This window comes from Phacochoerus africanus, chromosome 11 (assembly GCF_016906955.1).
Source record: "Phacochoerus africanus isolate WHEZ1 chromosome 11, ROS_Pafr_v1, whole genome shotgun sequence".
Classification (NCBI taxonomy): Eukaryota; Metazoa; Chordata; class Mammalia; order Artiodactyla; family Suidae; genus Phacochoerus; species Phacochoerus africanus.
In genome coordinates, this window is record NC_062554.1 from 120,498,699 (window position 1) to 120,522,797 (window position 24,099).

The window sequence follows — 24,099 nt, forward strand, 5'->3', positions numbered from 1 at the left end:
AAAAATGGCAAGGATCTACTTCATAGAATGCAAATTCAGTTAGAGAATAGTTTATTTCTCATGAATGGAGAATTAACTCTGAGGAAATAAAAAATTTTAAATGCCATTACTATTTTCAAAATTAACGAATGCTTTTGTTCTGGGTACAATAAAGTTAAATAGTATATGGATCAATTTTTGTAGCTGGAAGGATCTTTAAGGGCAGTGCTGTGATGGAGGTTCATGCTGGCTCACAAGGGCTAACTGTGCAGAGCACTTCACAACTCCGTATTCAGTGATAACACACTGAATTGATGAATACCATTGAAATTGTCAAGGCGGGAGCATATGCTATAGAAATTAACAAACGCTACACATTAGGGGTTCCTCCCACCAGAGAAGGTTTTCACCAGCTCCCCAGTGCACAGAGGTCATCCAAAGTACATCAACAACCTCATTTTGTTGTTGTTTGTTTTTTCTGTTTTGGCCACCCCGATACATATGGAGTTCCTGGGCCAGGGATCAGATCCAAACTGCAGTTGTGAACTACTCTGCAGCAGTGGCAACACTGGATCCTTTAACCCATTGTGCCTGGCCAGGGATTGAACCTGGTGTCCTGGTGCTGCAGAGACACCACTGATCCTATTGTGCTACAGCAGAAACTTCCCTCGTTTGTTTGTTTTTGTTTGTTTGTTTTTAAATAATTTTATTTTTTCCATTATAGTTGGTTTACAGTGTTCTGTCAATTTTCTACTGTACAGCAGTGACCCAGTCACACATACATATGTACATTCTTTTTCTCACGTTATCCTCCATCATGCTCCATCACAAGTGACTAGATAGAGTTCCCAGTGCTGAGCAATAGGATCTCATTCCTTATCCATTCCAGATGCAATAGTTTGCATCTATTAACCCCAGATTCCCAGTTCATCCCACTCCCTCCCTCTCCCTTTTGGCAACCACAGGTCTCTTCTCCAAGTCCATGAGTTTCTTTTCTGTGGAAAGGTTTATTTGTGCCTATATTAGATTCCAGATACAAGTGATATCATATGGTATTTGTCTTTCTCTTTCTCACTTACTTCACTTAGTATGAGAGTCTCTAGTTCCATCCATGTTGCTGCAAATGACATTTTGTTCTTTTTTATGGCTAAGTAGTATTCCATTGTGTATAGCTAGTATATCTTTTTTTAGTCAATAATTTATATCAATTATTTATTTTAAGATAGTCAAGAAAGTACATACATAGTGTTTTGTAGAAGTCACCATATTTGACAAGAACCAATCCTGATGAGTCAAAACCAAAGATAAGTATTTATCATTGGAGTAAGGAATTTAACAGGCAACCAATATACATGGAAATTCCTGACCTGTGTAGCCCAAGTGATCGCTTATACCCAGCGCTACACAAACGCACTTTGTCCAAGAAAGAAATTTTGAAAACTTACCTCTTCCAAGATGTTTTTTTAAAATTATTATTATTTTTCAATAGTTATTTCCCCAATACAATTTTTTTCTACTGTACAGCATGGTGACCCAGTTACACATACATGTACACATTCTATTTTCTCACATTATCATGCTCCATCATAAATGACTAGACATAGTTCCCAGTGCTACACAGCAGAATCTCATTGCTAATCCATTCCAAAGGCAATAGTTTGTATCTATTAACCCCAATTCCCAGTCCATCCACTCCCTCCCCCTCCCTTTTGGCAACCACTAGTCTATTCTGCAAGTCCGTGATTTTCTTTTCTGTGGAAAGGTTCACTTGTGCCTTATATTAGATTCCAGATATAAGTGATATCATATGGTATTTGTCTTTCTCTTTCTGACTTACTTCACTCAGTATGAGAGTCTCTAGTTCCATCCATGTTGCTGCAAATGGCATTATGTCATTCTTTTTTATGTCTGGGTAGTATTCCATTGTGTATATATACCACATATTCCTAATCCAATCATCTGTTGATGGACATTTGGGTTGTTTCCACGTCTTGGCTATTGTGAATAGAGCTGCAATGAACATGCGGGTGCATATGTTTTTTTAAGGAAAGTTTAGTCTGGATAGATGCCCAAGAGTGGGATTGTGGGGTCATATGGTAGTTCTATGTGTAGATTTCTAAGGTAACGCCATACTGATCTCCATAGTGGTTCTACCAGCTTACATTCCCACCAGGAGTGGAGGAGGGTTCCCTTTTCTCCACACCCCTTCCAGCATTTGTTATTTGTGGACTTACTGATGACGGCCATTCTGTTTTTTTTTTGTCTTTTTGTCTTTTTTGTTGTTGTTGTTATTATTGTTGTTGTTGTTGCTATTTCTTGGGCCACTCCCGCGGCATATGGAGGTTCCCAGGCTAGGGGTTGAATCGGAGCTGTAGCCACCGGCCCACGCCAGAGCCACAGCAACGTGGGATCCGAGCCGCGTCTGCAACCTACACCACAGCTCACGGCAACGCCGGATCCTTAACCCACTGAGCAAGGGCAGGGACCGAACCCGCAACCTCATGGTTCCTAGTCGGATTCGTTAACCACTGCGCCACGACGGGAACTCCCATTCTGTTTTTTAATAGGTGAAACCTATTAAGAGTTTATTGAAGAAGTCACAACCAATTAGGTGAAATTAGGACTAGAAGCCAGTGCTTTCATCTCCTTTATTTGATCCTCTTTTCTGTTATTCAATAAGATATCATCCTAACCCTTTGAATGCAGAATTTAAACTTACCAGTGACATTTGCAAGGCTGTAGTAAACTTACTTCACCTCTATAGACTTTTATTCCTTGTCTGTAACACAAGGGTTTGGATTTTTTTTTTTTTTTTTTGGTCTTTTCCAGGGTTGCACCCACAACGTATGGAGGTTCCCAGGCCTAGAGGTCGAATTGGAGCTGTAGCCGCTGGCCTTCGCCAGAGCCACAGCAACTCGGGATCCAAGCCGAATCTGCGACCTACACCACAGCTCACAGCAACGCCGGATCCTTAACCCACTGAGCAAGGCCAGGGATCAAACCCGCAACTTCATGGTTCCTAGTCGGATTCATTAGCCACTGAGCCATGATGGGAGCTCCACAAGGGTTTGGATTTGATTTTTTAAAATATTTGGCTCTGACATTTTACAGTAATCCCACAATTAAAAATAAATCTAATGAGAAAAATATGAGACATATTTTTTATGGTTTATTTCAGGAACCTAACCTGTGTAATTATTTCACCACATGGTACAGTTTTTGTTTTTGTTTTTTTTGATGGTGTAAGTGACAAAATCACCTTCCCCAGAGAAATAACCTTCCCTAGTTCCCTCTGCTTTTACTCGCTAATGAGGACTAATGCATCTTTTAAACACTGAAACCAGATCTTAGCTGTTAGGAGATCTCAGTAAAGTTAATGTAGTTTTGCTATGCACTCTAGGGGGATGAGACCTGCTGTAGACCGGTACTGTATCTCAGTAGATAAGGGGTGAGCGCCTTTTCCAAAAAATGTTTCAAATCTTTAAACATTCACTTTTTCAGGGACAGGAGAAGTAATATTTTTGTAGTGGTAGAGCCCAGGCCACCTGGACTATAATCCAAGCACTATGCATAACTGTTTATGTGACCCTGAGTGAGATATTTAACTGCTCTATTCCTTAATATCCTCATCTAAAAAAATGGGATTAATAATAGTCTCATAATGAGGATCAAATGAATTAATAATGCACAATCTTTAGAACTGAGTCGGCATATAATTAAATGCAACTAAGTGTTTGCTGTTGTTATCATTATCCAACTTATAGTTGACCCTGCTAACATTTATTATGCCTTGGTAAATTCAGCCAGCTTTCTGCATCTAGTTTTATAGCACTTCACTACTCTTTGTCCTATTACAACCCAGATCCCAGACCCTGCCAGTAAGAGATGATACGATTTGGCTCTGTATTCATAGAAAATCACTTCTTCATAAATCTTTGAGCTGAACTGAAACAAAGTTAATTGAATGGAGTTGTATTTAGAGGAATTGTGCTTAGCAGCTCCTGGAGAGAATGGATAAATGAGTTGGGGTAATCTGATTTTTTTCCGCTCAGTGATTTACCTTTTATCTCTTCTCAGAGAGAATGCTATGAATGGATCACCACGTGCTCTCACCTCCTTTCTGGCCTCAAAGGCAGAAAAATAAAGTTATTGACACGTGAAGAAAAACGTCACCTACTTGGAGAAGGGGTATTTGCCATGTGTTTGCACTGGTCACTATTTATGCTTTTCCTGTATTTCAGTAGATAAGGGTACAGCAGCTTCCCCAGTGTTCTGCATCCTCACTCATTTACTCTATCGGAAGAGATTCCAGGGGAGGGTAGCATCACCCAGACGTCCCTCCTCACTTTCTTGGAGGATGATTTTGTCTCCTACATTATAGAGGAAAGGATGACTTTCAGAGGGGAGCCGCCTGCCACTCCCTGAAGCATATCCTCAGACCCCTCTGTTTCTGCTCGCACCCTTCCCCCTCCCTTCCGTCTCAGTCTTCCTGTCCAAAGTTATTGCTTCCTTTGAGTTCTTAATCCCATGCACATTGTCCTCTCTCTTTTGCGTCTTTAGTGTCTTCCTCTCTAATGGTTCCATCTATCAGTGCATAAACAATCTATAAATATGGTCTTTCTCCCATGCAAAAAAAATGTCTCTTGATTCTGTCTCTTTCTTTACTATTTCTTTCCCCCTTTCCTGTCACAATCACTTTTCTTAAAACTCTGCAAGTACTGTAAGGTCACCGATGATTCCTCATTACCAGATCCAAATATCTCCAATCCCATGTTTAACTGATTTCTCCTGATAACCAGGAGATTTGATCCTGTTAACCATTCACTTTTTTTGGAAATTCCACTTTTCTCTGTTATTTCTTTTCATGCTCCTTCTTGTAGTCTTCCACCTCTGCCTGTTTCTTAAATGCTGACAGTCTGTCCTTGACTTGTTTTCCCTTCTCATTCTACACCCTACACATTACTGTGTTAATCCCATAGTTTTAACCACCACCTGCCCCCTGAGGGTCCCAAGTCAATGAATATCTTATACCTACTGGCAGTCACAGATGTTTACTTTTACTTCAGTCTCTTTGAGAGAGTTCACCTCTAACAAAGTCTGAAGAAGCTCCCATTGTTATCAGAGCCATAAGCTGTACAGGTATGATCTGACGGCATCCGTGGTCTAAGAGGAAGGTTCTGTCTACACACTTGCAGGACCTTTATTTCACATTTAAACACTGAAGAAACATCACCTTTCTAAATTATACACCTTTAACAAATTCTTGTTTTTCCTTGCTGCCCAGATCTTGGCCAGAATTATTTTGAATTAACCACTGAATTATTTCATCAACATTATACATCTTAAATTACAATATACGTTTGAGAAACTTAATGAAGTACACTAGAAATGAGCGTGGCTGCACATCAGCTCTAGGAAAAAATTGAAGAACTGTGCAGAATCACAGGGACTTAAGGGAAAGGATTTTAAAGGTGTTTGACTTCACCCAACCGTCTGATGCATGAATCTTACTGTAACACCTACACTTCATCATTATGCCTGTGTTCGAATATCTGAGATGACAGAGAACTCCTTCAGTTAGTCCATTCAATTTTGATGAGCAGTGGCTGTTATAACATCATTCTTTTATTGAACTAAATGATATGTATTTCCTTGTAGCTTTTTTTCTACTCGTCCTAGTTTAGTCTTTTATGTTGATATGAAAAGCACAATTCGTCTTCTACATTATAGTATTTCCAACCATTTGAAAATAGCCATATTCAACCCGAGTCTATTTCTGGGTTTTCTATTATTTTATATTAACCTGTCTATTCAGGAGTCATCACCACAGTCTTTTAATTATTGAGGCTTTGTGGTATATTTTTATATCTGGTAAGGCCAGTGCTCCTTACTAATCTTTTTCAGGTATTTTATGGCTATTCTTCTGTATTATCTACCTCTAGAAAATATATGATTCTTAAAAACTGGGATGATATTAAATTTATGTCTTTTTTTTTTTTTAGGGCCACACCCATGGCATATGGAGGTTCCCAGGCTAGGGGTCGAATCAGAGCTGTAGCCACTGGCCTACTCCACAGCCATAGCAACACAGGATCTGAGCCATGCCTGCAACCTACACCACAGCCCGCGGCAACACTGTATCCTTAACCCGCTGAGCAAGGCCAGGGATTGAACCTGTGTCCTCATGGATGCTAGTCGGGTTCCTTAACCACTGAGCCATGACGGGAACTCCTAAATTTATATGTCAACTTGGAACAGATGTGTTTATGATGTTGAGTTGTCTGGTAAAGAATATGGGATATAGAATGTCTACTTTTATGCCTTTCAGTAATGTTTAATAGTTGGCTAATTTTGTATTTTGCACATTTTTGTAACATATGCTTGAGTATTTTATTTTTTTCAGATTTTTTTCTTTTTTTTGGTCTTTTTGCCTTTTCTAGGGCCACACCTGCGGCATATGGAGGTTCCCAGGCTAGGCGTCTAATTGGAGCTCTAACTGCCAGCCTACTCCAGAGCCACAGAAATGCGGGATCCGAGCCGTGTCTGCAATCTACACCACAGCTCACAGCAATGCCATATCCTTAACCCACTGAGTGAGGCCAGGGATCAAACCCGCAACCTCATAGTTCCTAGTCAGATTCATTAACCACTAAGCCACGACAGGAACTCTTCAGATTTTTAAGTGAGATCTTGTTTTCCGTTTTATCTCCTAATTGGTAACTCTGTATATATTACTGATTTCTGTATTTTAATTTTATATATGGTGACTGTACTAAATTAATTTATTGTTTTTAGTAGTTTTTCAGTAGATTGTTTTGGGTTCTCCAGATATTCAATCAAATCACCTATGCAGAGATAGTTTTTTTAAATCTTTCTTTCAATTATTATGCCTTTTTTTTCTTGTCTATTTGCATTGAATAATTCTTCTCCTCTTTCCTTCTGCCTTAACTTTTAGAATTTTCATTAGTGAGGATCTACTAAAAACTCAAATTTTGTTTTTCGGAAAATATTTTTATTTCGCCCTCATTCTTAAATTTGTTTTGCTAAGTATACAATTCTAGGGTGATACTAATTTTTCACAGAACATAGATACTATTTCTGTTTGCTGGGTTTATTACCAAACTAACAATTGAAAATTCAGCTGCCGGAGTTCCCCGCTGTGGTGCAATGGGTTCAGCAGCTTCTCTGCAGCACCAGGACACAGGGTCCGTCTCCAGCCTGGCACGTGGGTTAAAGGATCCAGCATTGCCACAGCATAGGTTGCAGCTGCAGCTCAGATCTGATCCCTGGCCTGGGAACTCCATATGCCACAGGGCAGAAAATTCAGCTGTTGCTTCTTTCAAAGTTAATCCATCTCTTCTCTTTGTCTACTTTTCAGATAGTCACCTTGGCATTTTGCAGTTTCACTCTGATACATGTAGGTTAAGATTTTCTTTTCAAATTTTGCTTGAGATTTTCTTGGTTTTCTAAATCTTTGGCTTGGTATCTTTCATTAGATCTGGAAATTTCTCAGTCATTACCGCTTCAATTACTGTTTCTACACATACAATATTTGCTCTCTTTTTTTCCTTCTAGAACTCTGAATGGATAGATATAGGAATCTATCTCCCATGTATTTTAATCTTCTTTCATATTTTCTATTTCTTTGCCTCTTTGCATTGCATCCTGGATGACTTCTTCTGGCTTACCTTCCAATTCACTAATTTGCTCTTCAGCTGAGTTTAGTCTGTATTAAAGCTTTCTATTGAGTTTTATTTTTTTAACTTTTTTTCATTTTATAATGATTTTTATTTTTTCCATTATAGCTGGTTTACAGTGTTCTGTAAATTTTCTACCGTACAGCAAGGTGACCCAGTCACACATACATGTATACGTTCTTTTTTATTACATTATCATGTGCCATCATAAGTGGCTAGATATGGTTCCCAGTGCTATACAGTAGGATCTCATTGTTTATCCATTCCAAATGCAATAGTTTGATCTATTAACCCCAGATTGCCAATCCATCCCACTCCCTCCTGCTTCCCCTTGGCAACCACAAGTCTTTTCTCCAAGTCCATGAGTTTATTTTCTGTGGAAAGGTTCATTTGTGCCATATATTAGATTCCAGATATAAGTGATACCATATGGTGTTTGTCTTTCTCTTTCTGACTTAACCTCACTTAGTGTGAGAGTCTCTAGTTCCATCCATGTTGCTGCAAATGGCATTATGTCACTCTTTTTTATGGCTGAGTAGTATTCCATTGTTTATATACACCACATCTTCTTAATCTAATCGTCTGTTGATGGACATTTAGATTGTTTCCATGTCTTGGCTATTGTGAATAGTGCTGCAGTGAACATGCGGGTGCATGTGTCTTTTTCAAGGAAAGTTTTATCTAGGTATATGCCCAAGAGTGAAATTGATGGATTATATGGTAGTTCTATGTATAGTTTTCTAAGGTACCTCCATACTGATCTCCATAGTGGTTGTGCCAATTTACATTCCCACCAAGAGTGGAGGAGGGTTCCATTTTCTCCACACCCCTTCCAGCATTTGTTATTTGTGGACTTATTAATGATGGCCATTCTGACTGGTGTGAGGTGGTATCTCACAATAGTTTTGATTTGCATTTCTCTAATAATCAGTGATGTTGAGCATTTTTTCATGTGCTTGTTGGCCATCTGTATATCTTCTTTGGAGAACTGTCTATTCAGGTCTTTTGCCCATTTTTCCATTGGTTGGTTGGCTTTTTTGCTGTTGAGTTGTATAAGTTGTTTGTGTATTTTAGAGATTAAGCTCTTGTCAGTTGCATTGTTTGAAAAACTATTTTTTCCCATTCCCTAGGTTGTCCTTTTGTTTATTTTATGGTTTCCTTTGTTGTGCAAAAGCCTGTCAGTTTGATTAGGCCCCGTTGGTTTATTTTTGCTTTTATTTCTGTTGCTTTGGGAGACTGACCTGAGAAAATATTTGTGAGGTTGATATTAGAGAATGTTTTGCCTATATTCTCTTCTAGGAGTTTGATAGTGTCTTGTCTTACATTTAAGTCTTTAAGCCATTTTGAGTTTATTTTTGTGCATGGTGTGGGGGTGTGTTCCAGTTTCATTGATTTACATGCAGCTGTCCAATTTTCCCAGCAACATTTGCTGAAAAGACTGTCTTTTTCAGAGTTCCTGTCATGGTGCAGTGGTTAACAAATCTGACTAGGAACCATGAGGTGGCGGGTTCGATCCCTGCCCTTGCTCAGTGGGCTAAGGATCGGCATTGCCGTGAGCTGTGGTGTAGGTTGCAGACGTGGCTTGGATCCTGCGTTGCTGTGGCTGTGGTGTAGGCCAGTGGCTACGGCTCCGATTCGACCCCTAGCCTGGGAACCTCCATATGCCACAGGAGCGGCTCTAGAAAAGGCAAAAAAAAAAAAAGACTGTCTTTTTCCCATTTTATATTCTTGCCTCCTTTGTCAAAGATTAATTTATCATAGGTGTCTGAGTTCTCTGATTCTTCTTCTTCTAATTCTTTTAGGTGGTGAGTTGTTGATTTTATATTTTTCTTCTTTTCTGAAGAAGGCCCATATCACTATGAACTTCCCTCTAAGGACTGCTTTTGCAGCATTCCATAGATTTTGAATGGTTGTGTTTTCATTATCATTTGTCTTGAGGTATTTTTAAAGTTCCCTTTGATTTCCTCATTGACTCATTGGTTTTTTAGTAGCATGTTGTTTACTCTCCATATAGTCAGTTTTTTTCTCATTTCTTTTCCTGTGGTTGATTTCTAGTTTCATGCCACTGTGGTCAGAGAAGATACTTGAAATAATTTCTATAGTCTTAAATTTGTTGAGGTTAGCTTTGTGCCCGAGTATGTGGTCAGTCATTGAGAATGTTCCATGTACACTTGAAAAGAATGTATATTCTGATTTTTTTTTTGATGTGATGTCCTGAAAACATCAATTAAGTCTAACTGTTCTGTCGTGTCATTTAAGATCTCTATTGCTGTATTGATTTTCTGTCTAGAGGATCTGTCCATTGATGTGAGTGGGATGTTTAAGTCTGCTACTATTATTATATTCCTATCAATTTCTCCTTTTATGTCTGTTAGTATTTGCTGTGTGATCCTTTTATCATTAGGTAGTGTCTTTCTTTATGACCTTCATTTTAAAGTCTGTTTTATCTGATATACGTATTGCCACTCCTGCTTTCCTGTCTTTTCCATTTGCATGAAATATCTTTTTCCATCCCCTCACTTCCAATTTATATATGTCCTTTGCCCTAAGGTGAGTCTCCTGTAGGCAGCACATTGTAGGCTCTTGTTTTTTATCTAGTCTGCCATTCTGTATCTTTTGATTAGAGCATTTAGTCCATTGACATTTAAGGTAATTATTGATAAATATGTATTTGTTGCTATTTTAAACCTTGTTTTCCAGTTTATTATATATGTCTCCTTTGTTCCTTTCTTTTTTTTGTTGGATGATTTTCTTTTATTTTATGCTATGTCCTCTTCTTTTTAGTTTTCTGAATATATTGTTTGGTTTTGATTTGTGGTTGTCCTGTTTTTCAAGTATGTTAATCCCTTCCTATTCCTGCTTGCTTTAGCTTGATAGCCATAAAGGCTCAAACACATTCTAAGAAAAAGAATCTCAATTTTCTTACTTTCCTTCCCCACATTTTATGATTTTAATATCCCTTTTTAACATCATCATGTTTATCCTTATGCTTATGGTCACTTTTTGATTTGTTACTGGCTTATTTGAGTGAATACTTTCCAGTTGTGATCTCCTCCATCCTATTTCTTCTTACTTCTTTTTTATTTAGAGGAACCCTTTCAGTATTTCTTTTAGAATAGGTTTAATATTGCTGTACTCCTTTAGTTTTTGTTTGTTGAAGAAATTCTTTATTTCTCCTTCTATTTTAAATGATATACTTGCTGGGCAGAATATCATTCTAGGCTGCAAAATTTTCACTTTAAGACCTTTGAATATATCTTGCCACTATCTTCTGGCATATAGTGTTTCTGTAGAGCAATCAGATGGTAGCCTTTTAGGAATTCCTTTATAATTAATTCTTTGTTTTTCTCTTGCTGTCTTTAGAATCCTCTCTTTATCTTTAACTTTTGCCATTTTATTATAATATATCTTGGTGTGGGCCTATTTGGGTTCAACTTGTTTGGGGCCCTCTCTGCTTCCTGTGTCTTGATATCTGTTTCCTTTAGATTTGGCAAGTTTTCAGCCATAATTTCTGCAAATGTATTTTCAATCCCCTTTTCTTTTTCTTCTGCTTCTGGAATCCCTATTGTGTGTAGATTGGCCTGCTTTGTATTATCCCATAGATCTCTTATATTGTTTTCATGTTTTTTCATTTGGTTTTCTGTCTACTGTCCTGACTGGGTGATTTCCATTATCCTTTTATCTTCCAAGTCACTAATTTATTCCTCTGCATTATTCATTTTGTTCTTCAGTGCCTTTAACTCAGCTTGTGTCTCTGCAAATGAATTTTGTAATTTTCCTTGGCTCCTCCTTATATTTTCTAGTTCTTTTCTAAAGTGATCTGCATTACTGTTCATATCTGCTCTTAATTCCTTAGTATTATCACTATCTCTCTTTTTTTTTTTTTTTTTTGGTCTTTTTGGGGCTGCACCCATGGTAAATGGAGGTTCCCAGGTTAGGTCGAATCAGAGCTGTTGCTGCTGGCCTACGCCACAGCCACAGCAATGCCAGATCTCAGCTGGGTCTGTGACCTACACTGCAGCTCACGGCAATGCTGGATCCTTAACCCACTGAGCAAGGCCAGGGATCGAACCCCAAACCTCATGGTTCCTAGTCAGATTTGTTTCCGCTGTGCCAAGATGGGAACTCCACTATCTCCTTTTTGAACTCAGTGTCTGTTAGACTGCAGAAGTCTGTTTCACTGTTTGTACCTTCAGGGGAATTTTCCTGTTATTTTACCTGGGAATAGTTCCTGATCTTCATTTTGCTTATATTTTTCTTCTTCTGTGAGTTTTTGGGAAAACAACCACTGTAATCTTGGAGGGCTAGTTATATGTGTGAGCACCCTTAGGTATTTTATAGCACCTCTGGCTTACTATTTATTTTTAGGGTATTGTGCGAGCTTCCAGGGAGATGGAGGCAATGGACAAGGCTAATAGCCAGTGCCTGGTTGCTGGGCCCTTGACAATGGCCCAGTAATTTTTTTTTCCTAGGAAAATCTTTTAATTAAGTTTACATAGCAACAATTGGTCGCTACTGTAGACATTAGTCAATTAGAAGATACTAGAGAAGGAGACGGAGCAGGAGGTCGAGTGGGGTCCCAGGGTACAGTGTGTGTGTGTTAGAATCAGGGAGATTGAGGGTTGTGTGCAAGATTTGGAGAGAGGGAGGTGTGTCTCTGTTGCTCGTGGTGGCGGGATGAGAAGGGTCTGATGCCCCTACTGGAGCCCTTGAACCTGCAGGAGGAGGGCAGCTGGCAGCGACTCAGAGAGGGCTAGCCCTCTGCATCCCCAAATTGCGCTTCAGTGGATGATCAGAGGAGCGTAGTGGGCCAGGAAGACAGTTGGCGAGTGAGGACACTGCCTTGAGAGAGGAGGTGGCCCTCGGAGAGGCCACTTCACTGCAAAAGGCAGAGGGCTGAGCCTCAATGCCAGCCCAGTGATTTTTGAATGCATTTTTCTCTTGTGAGCATTAAGCTTATATCTAGCTTTCATTTTATAAACATTGCTGCAATACACATCCGAAGGACTGTCTTTAGGCAATATCTGTACAGACTCCATTGAGGTAGTCAACATTGTTGGCTCTTTCTCACTTCTCTTTTTCTTTCCTGGTAGTCCTCTCATACTTCTGAGTCAATTTAGAGCCTCCTTTGTAGGCTCCTCTTTCTTCCCTGGCCCTTTATGTGATCTAGGTTCCTGTCTTAAGGCCTAGTCCTCTAGTCATTTCATAAGTTCTCCTTTGGTGATATAATTTACTTCCTTGGCTTTAAATGAATGCAGATTGCTATTAAATCTATATCTTTAGCCCAAATCCCTCCAATCTAACCTCCAGATCCACAAATTTAGCTACTTACTAGACATTTCCACTTGGCTATCTTAGTGGTGCCTCACACTCACATAGCCTAATCTGAATTCATCTATCTTCCCAAACCTGCTTATCCAACTTTGTTCATTATCTCAGTGAGTGGCACTATCATCTGTGCAGTGGCCTAAATCATATACCAAGTGACATTTAAGATGCTTGTTTTCCCTAACCATCTCATATCCATCTAATCAATTGATTACTCAGAGTTACTTCCTAAAAATCTCTTGAATCCTCCTCTTCCTCCTGCAACCCTGTGTTGTTCATTCCCTACTCTTGTCTTTTTCTTCTCCCTTCTCTTCCTCTTGCATTCCCCATCTCCCTTCCTCCTTTCCTTCCGCCTTCTCCTCTTTCCTCTTCTTTCAGTCTACTCTCCTGTTGGTAGAGTGATTGTTTTAAAATGCAAAACAGGCCAATCAATTTATCTGTACCTCACTTCCTTCAGGATAAATTCCAATCTCCCTGGCAGAATATTCTAGCCTTTCCTCTGTGATTGTGCCATTAACCATCTGCCTCTTAAATTTCTGTCCTATTGAGCGACTTTTGTTCTCAGAGCCAATCATGCACAAATAACATCCTCTGCCTAGAACTCCCTTGTACCATCTTTTTTCCCTCTCACTCATCCTCAAAGAAGAAACTCAGACATTAGGTCCTCAGGAAACCTTCCTGTCAAACCCTCTTTCACCCCCACCCAGCTGGATGGGGTGCTCCTACTCTGTCACTGTATGTATCCATAGCATTTTCTTGTTCATTAAATTATAAACTGCTTAAGGGCAGGGACCATGGTTATTAACCATTGTGTCCTTATCACTAACTCAGAGCCCAGTTGCAAAACAGTAGTCATTAAATATTTTTGAATGGAATAATTGCTAATATTGTGCTAAAATATTTACATCCACCTAGCTATAATATGATATTGTTTTATTTCACAGGACACTGCAAAAGAATTACTTGAGTCTGAAGCAGACAAGCCCCTTAAACATAAAGAAGAAAATATGGAGGATAAGAAACTTGAAGTGGAAAAGGAAGAAGAGAAAGCAGAAGAGGTAACATTATTTAGTATTTTTTCCCTTCTCTCTCTCTCTCTCTCTCTCTATATATATATATATGTTTTGCTTTTTTTTTGTCATTTCTAGGGCCACACCATGGCATATGGAGGTTCCCAGACTTGGGGTTTAATTGGAGCTGTAGCTGCCAGCCTACGCCAGAGCCACAGCAATGCAGGATCCATGCCGCATCTGTGACCTACACCACAGCTCATGGCAACACCAGATTCTTAACCCACTGAGTGTGGCCAGGGATCGAACCCGAAACCTCATGGTTCCTAGTTGGATTCGTTTCCACTGCGCCACGACGGGAACTCCCCTCAAACTTCTTTTGACCAGCATTTTCTGTTTTACTTCTGGTACAGTACTTGGCATAAAGAAGGCAAAATAAATGGAAAACCTTTTTGTTTGGCCACTAAATCTGTCATACCTTTTAAATCTCCTCCATCCCTTATTCTGTGACCTTAATTCAGGGCCTTTCCTCTCTATTTGATGATTTCTTTTTCAGCTTTCAAATATCATTTTCTTTTGTGTCTAGACAGAATGCAGGGCCCGTTTCTGGGTGCACATAGCTCTTGGAGCACACCTCTGTGCCAACAGTGGTCATATGCACCCTAATTATGTTACTGCTCGTCTTTCCTGCTGTTTTGTGAGTTCCTGAGTCTGGAAGAACCCCTCTGTGTTTTTCTCACAGATCTCCCCGTCCCCACTTCCCCATCCCCCTTAATCTCCTACAGTTTCCCGTGTGTCGTTCAAAGTGCTCGTTGAATGATTAAAGCAAATGGAAAACTAAAGCTTCAGACATGGTGCCAGGCACCTTACCGTGCCACTGTGTCACACCAGCTCACTAACAGGTCCTTGGTGTTTCTGTGCCCTAGAAACCTTCCGCATCTACAGAGAAGGAAAAACTAATTCGATACATTGGAGTAGATGAGAATGTTCATTCGCAGCCTCTATTTGGAACAGATATATTGTCTTCCTGGGTACGTATCTGAAACCCAAAAGGAAATTCAAAACTAGAGGGAAAAAAGCTAGGATATATAACATTACATAAAAATTATAAGGATCTAACATAACCTTTAGCTTCTCCAAAATAATTCCTAAATGATATATTTTCCAGATTTTTTTTCTCTCAGCATCATCCCTAGAAAAACCTTTGTTTTTTTTTTTTAAACTTAGCTTTACAAAAACTCCTCATTCTCCTCTTTAAATGTCATTTTAAAATCAGCACATAATCCCTTTCCTTAACAGTATCTTGATAATAGTTGACCAATTTTTAAATATATTCATTCAGCAGACTCTGTTGATAACTGTGAAAAGCATGTACCCCCAACCACAAGACTTAATGGGAAATTGGAAACTTTTAGACAGCAGCTATGGAAACTCAGCAGGAAAGCAGATTTAAAATTCTTTCACAGAAAGTTCTAGGACCATTGAGACTTAAGTCAGCTCTAGATTGGTATCTCTCTGTGCAGGATGCCATGATTTTAGGAGTCTAGGGGTGGGTTTCATTCCACTAATCCCCTGAAATATGCAACATTTTGTGTGTATGTTCACACTGTGCATTTTCTTGGGGAAGGTGGGGGAAGTGCCGGAAATGAACAGACATCATCAAATTTCAGAACCATTTCACTGCTGGGGTCTGATCCAGCTGAGAAGGTGCTGGTGTGTGTATATGGGTGGGAGTTGTGGTGAGGGTACTGGTGGATGGCAGCTAGATCACTCACATGGCAGCATGGTCCAAAGCAGAAGCAGATCACAGGGAGGTATGTCTAGGGAGGTCGTAGGAAATAGGTGCCAACTCTGGGAGGAAGCACTGGGAGATACCATGTGGAGGGTCAGGCAGGAGCCGGCACAATTGGAGTGAGAGTGGTATATGGGGGAGCACAATCCCATTCTCCCAAAGTAATGCCTTTCCAACACATTTTTAAAAATTGTGTGTTGGAGTTCCTTGGTGGCCTGGTGGTTAAAGGATCTGGCATTGTCACTGCTGTGGTGTGGGTTCAATCCCTGGCCCAGGAACTTCCGCATGCCGTGGGTGCAGCCAAAAAATAAAAATAAATAAATAAAATTCAATGTTAATATGTCAGTCGTTAACACCATGAGGCAGAGATGCAAGGGTTAGCAATGCAGACGCCATGTCCTGAGACATTAAAAAGAGGCAGGTAAAGGATAGCACTCTACTCTCCGATAACCCCACCAGTCCCATCCAGAGCCCCGGATTTTCTTCCCTGACCTGAGAACTCTGCTACGATATCTTGCTAAGAGGTCAGGCCCAAAGTGAGGCTGGAGGCTGACCCGAAAACAGGAGCCTGTAGCCAGGGGCCAAACAGAGGGTGTGGGCGCTTGTCTTTGATGGTGTAGGACTCCTGCTCCAGGATGCCAAAATTCCATGTGATACAGTGAGTGCCAGTGAGAGTGGTATATGGGGGAGCACAGTCCCATTCTCCCAAAGTAATGCCTTTCCAACACATTTTTTAAAGACTGTGTGTTGGAGTTCCTTGATAGCCCACCTGAGGACAGTGTGACCCAGAAAGTCTATCTCCAGGCTTTTTTTTTCCTTGTCTTTTTAGGGTTGCACTTGTAGCATATGGAGGATCCCAGGCTAGGGGTCAAATCGGAGTTGTAGCTGCTGGCCTACACCACATCCACAGCAACACAGGATCCAAGTGGCATCTGCAGCCTACACCACAGCTCACGGTAACACTGGATCCTTAACCCACTGATCGAGGCCAGGGATCGAACCTGAGTCCTCGTGGATATTAGTTGGGTTCGTTAACCACTGAGCCACAACAGGAACTCCTATTTCCAGGCTTTGAGAAGTTGCTAATACTCTACTAGAGATCTGTGAAGACCAAACTGTCTTAAAGTGCCATCCAGATGTATAATTACTTGCAAGTTCCTGGAGGTAAAGAATCAGATTCATCCTGTGGGGGTGATGTCTGTTTGATACAGTTTCTTTTCTCTGGTTTGCTTTTAGAAGAAGCTAGCACAGTGCAGTGGGATGTGTGAGTGAGGATGAAGAGGCCTAGATGGGGGTTTTGCTTTCACCCACTCCATCATTCGGTGACTATGGCAGCTTCCTATCCTCTCAGACCTCCTTTTCCATCTATAATGTGGGGATTCCTTTTACCTGCCTCTGTTTAGGAAACATGGGTAAATGACATTTTTAAAAGTACTCCCTTCTGGGGAAACGTCCTTATTTTGTTGTTGTCTTTTTAGGCCATACCAGAGGCATGTGGAAGTTCCCAGGCTGGGGATCCAATCCGAACTGAAGCTGCTGGCCTACACCACAGTTCACAGCAACACTGGATCCTTAACCCACTGAGCGGGGCCAGGGATGGAATCCGTATCCTCATGGATAGTAGTCAGGTTCATTACCACTGAGCCATAGCAGAAACTCCAGAAATGTCATTTTTAAATATGCTTATAGTTTTTGTCTTCTAAATTTTCTTTTTATCCTTCTGGAATATATTTAGAATCAAAATAAATAAAGGAGGTTCTTTTTTTCATATTTTCACTGCTTTGCTATTTATGAAATTCCCCAAGGAACTGAAAGATCTTTTTGGATTTTGTAATGTTAAGTGATTAGTGAAATAAATTATTAATAAGTGTAGTTAATTTCCTTGACTTAATTTTATTTATTAGAGAAACATGTTTACCTTTCTCTTTATTTTTTAAACCTTTTCTTCTTTCCCTATTTCTTTTTGTCATTATTTTCCCTGTTTCTTCTTTACAACTCTCATCAAATTTATATCCACCCAAGTATGAATAGTTTGCCAGCTGGTATGCTCTTTGGCCATAGGAAATCACTATTCTTCTCTGGTTTTAAGAGTGTACTTAATTATCTACTACATAAATATGAATAAGAGGAAAGAAGGCTTGGTCCAGAGCATTCTGAAGAAGAAGGCCATTTACTTTGGAGACTCTCAATTCATTCAAAGTACATACTTCCTTTGTCAGAGAGAATCAGCTGATCAAGGTACATTGGCCCCAGAATATCTTGAAGTAATGGCTATCATTGAACACATGCAGGAGAAGATATTGTAAGTATTGAGACATCACAATGGTAAGAAGATACAGACTGCTGGCCAGGAGGCCTGGCTGAGAAATGTGCACTTCTAGGCCTACCTTTGGCTTCCTTTTTCCCGCTAGTTTAGTGGGAAGGGTATCTTCAAATCTTCTTAGTGGGAAGGGTATCTTCAAATCTTCTGCTAGGGGCAACAAACTGTGCTGCTCCAGTAGAGACATTTGTCTTCAGCCTCCGTGGAGATGGAGGAAGTCATGTGTGTGTGTTATGTGGGGTGGGGGATAGAGGGTTAGAAGTGATCCAATTCAGTATGTTTCTAGGAGAGGAACTAGAAAAATAAATGCAAACTGGGAGAAACTATTGTGTGCAAGAAACGAGGTTGCATAACCCCCAAAATAGGAAGAGCAGTAGAGCTAAGATGGCTGAGAACACCAAGAGAGCATGTATGTATATATAACGTGTGCTCTAGCAGTTGAGAAACACACTCCAAACTGGTTTTCTTGATTGTAAGATTTGGTTTTGAAGGTGCCGAAAAAGCAGGAAGACTATTGGATTTAGTTTGTTGGGTCACATCCATAAAGAGAAGCCAAGGTTAACTACTGAAAAGGGGTTCCTTAGCTATTGATGGAGAATTCCAAATATCGCAAAGTCACATTTCACTGAGAAATGAAAAATAGGTTGTGTTCTTAAGTCACACCTTGACGGCATCTCTGATGTTACTCTCAGAGTGGCTTCTAGGCCAATTCTTGGCTAATCATTGAGGCCGATGCTCCCCTTATCTTTGTTGTTCCAATACATTCTTCTAAGACCATTGCCTTCTTTTAGACAATGAGTTTCTAGATATGAGAGATACTTTTTCAGACCTTTCCATTTTATTGTGTTTCTCCGGACTTGGTCCACATCAGAGAGGTTGAAAGCAGAGCCAGGGAAGCAGAGGAGAAGTTCGATGATGTAAACGAACAACTTCATTATACGCTTATACGAAATAAAGAACTGGAGAAAGAACTGGAGGAAATATGGATGAAGCATAAAGAGAAGGAGTCTGAAGGAGAAGAAGAAGAAAATGAAAGAGAAGAAGAAAAAGAAGACGACGAGATAAGGCCAGGAGAAAGAGCCTCAGAGTCTCCAAAGAAAGGTGAGGATTGCTTTCTTATTTTGCTTTATTTAGATTGTATTTATGAGCAAAAACTTGATTGGGTCATGAATATTTTAGAAAAGGATCAATATCTTTAGCAGTAATCTACTAGTTTATACTTCTCCTGGGAATGTTCTTCTAGGGTTAGGGTTAGGCTTAGGGTTTAGGTACTTCTCTTAGGAATAATCAATATAATTATTTAATTCTATAATTTTTGTGTTGAGACAGCTCACAAAAAGGAAAACCATATAAGTAACAGTGGGAGACAATAAACAAATGAGAGATATAATATTTACTTATAAAACTGACAAAGATTTCTAAAGACAATACAATACTGGCCAGAAGAGGTAAAGTAGTTAGTTTTATGGATAATACCTGTGGGTAGACAAGCAGATACAACTCTTTTAGAAAATAATTTGAGAGTATACATGGATATGCCTTAAAAATATACATATACTTTGATTTAATAATCTTACTCTTGAAGACTCTAGTCTAAGGAAATAATTCTTTTTTTGTTTTGTTTTGTTTTGTTTTGTCTTTTTGCCTTTTCTAGGGCCGCTCCCAAGGCATATGGAGGTTCCCAGGCCAGGGGTCGAATTGGAGCTGTAGCCATTAGACTACGCCAGAGCCACAGCAACGCGGGATCTGAGCCACGTCTGCAACCTACACCACAGCTCACGGCAACGCCGGATCGTTAACCCACTGAGCAAGGCCAGGGATCGAACCGGAAACTTCATGGTTCCTAGTCAGATTCGTTAACCACTGTGCCATGATGGGAGCTCCAAAGGAAATAATTCTAAATACAGAAACAAAAATTAATGCACAAAGATGTTCAGTGTATCACTGTATCTGATAGGAAAAAATAGAAACAACCTATCTCTTCAATCATGGAAGAAAAAAGAAGAAAAAATAAAATTTGCCATATTGAAATACCCGAATATTATACAACCATAAACATGGTATTTCCAGGAAGTTTGTAATGACATGAAAAATTCTTATGTTAAAATATCAAATGCAATGGGAGTTCCCATTGTGGCGCAGTGGTTAACGAATCCGACTAGGAACCATGAGGTTGCGGGTTCGGTCCCTGCCCTTGCTCAGTGGGTTAACGATCCAGCGTTGCCGTGAGCTGTGGTGTAGGTTGCAGAAGTGGCTCGGATCCTGCGTTGCTGTGGCTCTGGCGTAGGCTGGTGGCTACAGCTCCGATTTGACCCCTAGCCTGGGAACCTCCATATGCCGCGGGAGCGGCCCAAAGAAATAGCAAAAAGACAAAAAAAAATATATATATATATCAAATGCAAGAAACAGGACATGACACAATTTTTTAAAGCCAGAGAAGAGACCAGAACAAAATATTCCCAAATGTAGATAAAGATTGCCTCTGGTTGATGCAGGTTTATGGGGAATTTTGTCTTTAATTTTTGGTACTTAGTAGATTTTCTGTGATGAAAATAATTTATTCCACAGGAAAAGCAGTTCAGCTCTTTATTTTCTTATCTCTAATTTGTAATCTGCCCTCAAATAGTTCTTTTTTACAAGAAATTATTCACTTATTCTTTTTAGGGCTGTTCCCATAGTATATGGAAGTTCCCAGGCTAGGAGTCAAATCTGAGCCACATCTGTGACCTACACCACAGCTCATGGCAATGCTGGATCCTTAACTCACTGAACGAAGCCAGGGGTAGAACCTGCATCCTCATGGATACTAGTCGGGCTCTTAACCTACTGAGCCACAATGGGAACTCCTTCAGGTAGTTCTTAGTATCCCCAATATTGGCGGCTATTTTATTTATTTATTTATTTATTTATTTATTTATTTATTTATTTATTTATTTTTGTGTTTTTAGGGCCGCACCCGAGGCATATGGAGGTTCCCAGGCTAGAAGTCTAATCAGAGCTGTTGCTGCTGGCCTACACCACAGCCACAGCAACTCGAGATCTGAGCCACGTCTGAGACCTACACCACAGCTCATGGCAATGCGGGATCCTTAACCCACTGAGCGAGGCCAGGGATTGAACCCGAAATCTTATGGTTCCTAGTCAGATTCATTTCCACTGCGCCACAATGGGAACTCCAGTAGGCTATTTTAAAATGTTTGCTTTCATCTATAACCTGTGGTCTATTCCAAGGACAACTCCTAGTGCCAGGATAGTACTGGGAAGATACCCTCTTTGTTTCTCTCTGTCCCCCCATCTCCACCTATGCTCCCAGCAAAGGCATTGAGTTACCCAGCCCCTCATGGTTTCCCACCACAGCTGCAGTGTATCCTATCAATACTGGAGGAAGCATCTGAGCCCGTTTTCTCTCCTATAAACTCTCAACTGCTGAAATATTCATTGTTCCAGGTGTGAAAATCCTTTAGGTTGAGGTTCAACTATATGTGAGGTAGTTTTCATCAATTCAAACTACTGGAATTCTCTTCATGGCTTAGCGGTTAAAGGTTTTGTTTTTTTTTTTTTATTCTGGATATAAATTAATCCTCAAGACTTTTATGGAAATGGACAAAACTAAAATCACTCATTCCATGTTGAGGTAAATTATTCCACGACTGGAGCTCAGCAATTAATAAATCTGACTAGAATCCATGAGGATGCAGTGGGTTAAGGATCTGGTGTAGGTTGCAGATGTGCTTAGATTCTGCATTGCTGTGGCTGTGGGTAGGCCGGCGGCTACAGCTCTGATTAGACCCCTAGCCTGGGAACCTCCATATGCTGCGTGTGTGGCCCTGAAAAGTAAAAAAAAAAAAAAAAAAAAAAAAATTATCTTCTCATATTATGGTGTAATTTTATCTTGATAATTTGAGAACTAGACCTTTCTCATTACAGAAAAATAAATATACAGACCACACAAAAGGCTTACATGTTAAACTGGAGGGATTATCTCAACATGGAATGAATAACTTTAGTTTTGTCTGTTTCCATAAAAGTCTTGAGGATTAGTTTAAATCCAGAATAAAAAAAGTTTTAATGATTTTAGGTAGCAGTTAACTGTGGGCAGTTAGGCCCCAACACACAAAGAACAACCTACACAAGCACATAGCTACCCTTCTCCCCATCAGATCCACCACCCCATCACAGTCATTGCTGGGAGCTCAGAAGGAGAGCCTTGCAAAGCTTAGGGGAACCGGCTACTAAGCAAGGCCATCCCTGTGCCATTCAGGTGATCTGAACCTTTTTCCAGAAAATCCACAAGTTAGACATTCCTTAGGGTTAGCAGGCAGCTCCTTTAAAAACTGCAGACACCTCTGGAGCAATCTGAGACTCAAATGGGTCTATTTATATGTGTTAGTATAGGGAGATCACTTCTCTCCTGAGAGTTGTGCAGTGAAGGAAGGCAAAGTCATATGGTAAAGGAAGGAGCCTTGTGAATGCTGAGTAAAGAGAAGATGTGGATGGAGTAGGGAGACGTTTATTTATGTTTCATGTCATTTTTAGCAATTATTAAGTCACTGTGTTCTGAGCTGTGAATGGAGAAGGGGGTTTACGAAGATGAGTATGGCTCAGTCTCTGACCTCAGTGAGGCCTGTAGTTAGGAGTGGGGGCAGAGAGGGCGTGAATAAAGTGACCAAATGTGGGATGGAGATGGCAGCTGCCAGTCGGAAGGATTCCAGGTGTCGTGGAGCCGCTGGGGAGAGCAGGCTTGACAGCAGAGGTCCTCCTGCTATAGAGTCTGCACGTGGGAGACTGCAGAGAGGGGCCAGGTACAGGGCTGGATTTGGGAGGATTCTGCAGACTGGCTCTGTTTGAATGTCTTCCCCACCAAGCTTGGGGAATGTGCAGGAAGGAAGGAGGATATATTCTTGCTCTTTTCCTTCTCTCCTTGACCACATAGTGCTCTTTTCCAGGACCACTAATGGACTACATCTAAACTTTGAGAAAAATGCATTCTCAACCCCAGTAAGCAACATAGAGTCAAATTTGGGGCACATAGTTTTTAGCTTGGAGTTACTCATCTAGAACAGAATTTCTGAAAAGCTTCCTAAAGTCAACAGTTCTTAGTACACGGGTATAAGATACTGTTACCACAATAATTGTTTTTGTCTTTTCAGAGACACAGAGGAAGGAGAGTTCTAAATCCAAAACCCGAACTAAACCCCCTTCCAGGATGAAATCCAAATAGCAGCCAGATGCTGGGCTTCACCACAGCTCCCCTCACTGAACTCAGCCCCGATATCTCTGCACTTTTGAGCTGACAGTGTGGCTTGATTGGAGGGACTCCCTTTGCAGCAGCTTCCGGAAAAGCCATGACAGACAAGTCAGGGGCATTTTCTCTTCAAAAATCACAGTGATGGCTGTAGGGAATGGATGCATTAGTTTATTTCCAAGATTAAAAATAGCTTGTGCAAAGCTTTTCTAGTCTCTGCAATTGATTTCCCAGCAGAAGTCTATAAAAAGTATCAGTTTCTGTCAAGGAAATAATGCTTTTTGAAGACTTGGAATGCTGTAGAGAAGAGTAGCAAATAAAAAGCATTATTTTTTCAATTTAAAAGGATCATGATAATGCTCTAGTTTCGGCAGCATTTTCAGATTTCTTATTTCAGGCATTCTTAAGATTTATCTGGTCTTCTCCTTAACCCTGCAAAGTAGATGGAGGAAACAATATTATCCCCATTTCTCAGAAGATGAAATTAAGGTCCCAAATGCTCTAAGATTCCCCAGGGTCACAGAGCTGATTGATATCAGAGCCTTCAGCTTGCCGAACCTGTATCTGGATTGTTTGACAACGGTGATGGGCCTCCAGGCCATTGCTCAGATAGCTTCCTTTACAGTTGTCAGTGTTGCTGAAGATTCATTCAGAGTCTTCTTTTTTGCTGTTATTGCCTCATTTGTCTGTTCTGTTTGTGACTCTGGATCTGTCTAGGCACTAGAGAT

At 40.3% G+C, this 24,099-nt stretch overlaps 1 protein-coding gene across 1 annotated transcript in view; it reads left to right on the top strand.

Moving 5' to 3' along the window:
* AXDND1 (axonemal dynein light chain domain containing 1) overlaps positions 1–23,574 on the top strand; it is an 87,670-nt gene extending 64,096 nt beyond the window's left edge. Inside the window, exons 21-26 of the mRNA XM_047753938.1 lie at positions 4,057–4,167; positions 13,949–14,062; positions 14,941–15,045; positions 18,026–18,108; positions 18,998–19,227; positions 23,277–23,574. Coding sequence (XP_047609894.1) covers positions 4,057–4,167; positions 13,949–14,062; positions 14,941–15,045; positions 18,026–18,108; positions 18,998–19,227; positions 23,277–23,347 — 714 coding nt within the window. The 3' untranslated portion in view covers positions 23,348–23,574. The remainder of the gene's footprint in view (positions 1–4,056; positions 4,168–13,948; positions 14,063–14,940; positions 15,046–18,025; positions 18,109–18,997; positions 19,228–23,276) is intronic.
* The last annotated feature ends 525 nt before the right edge of the window (positions 23,575–24,099 follow it).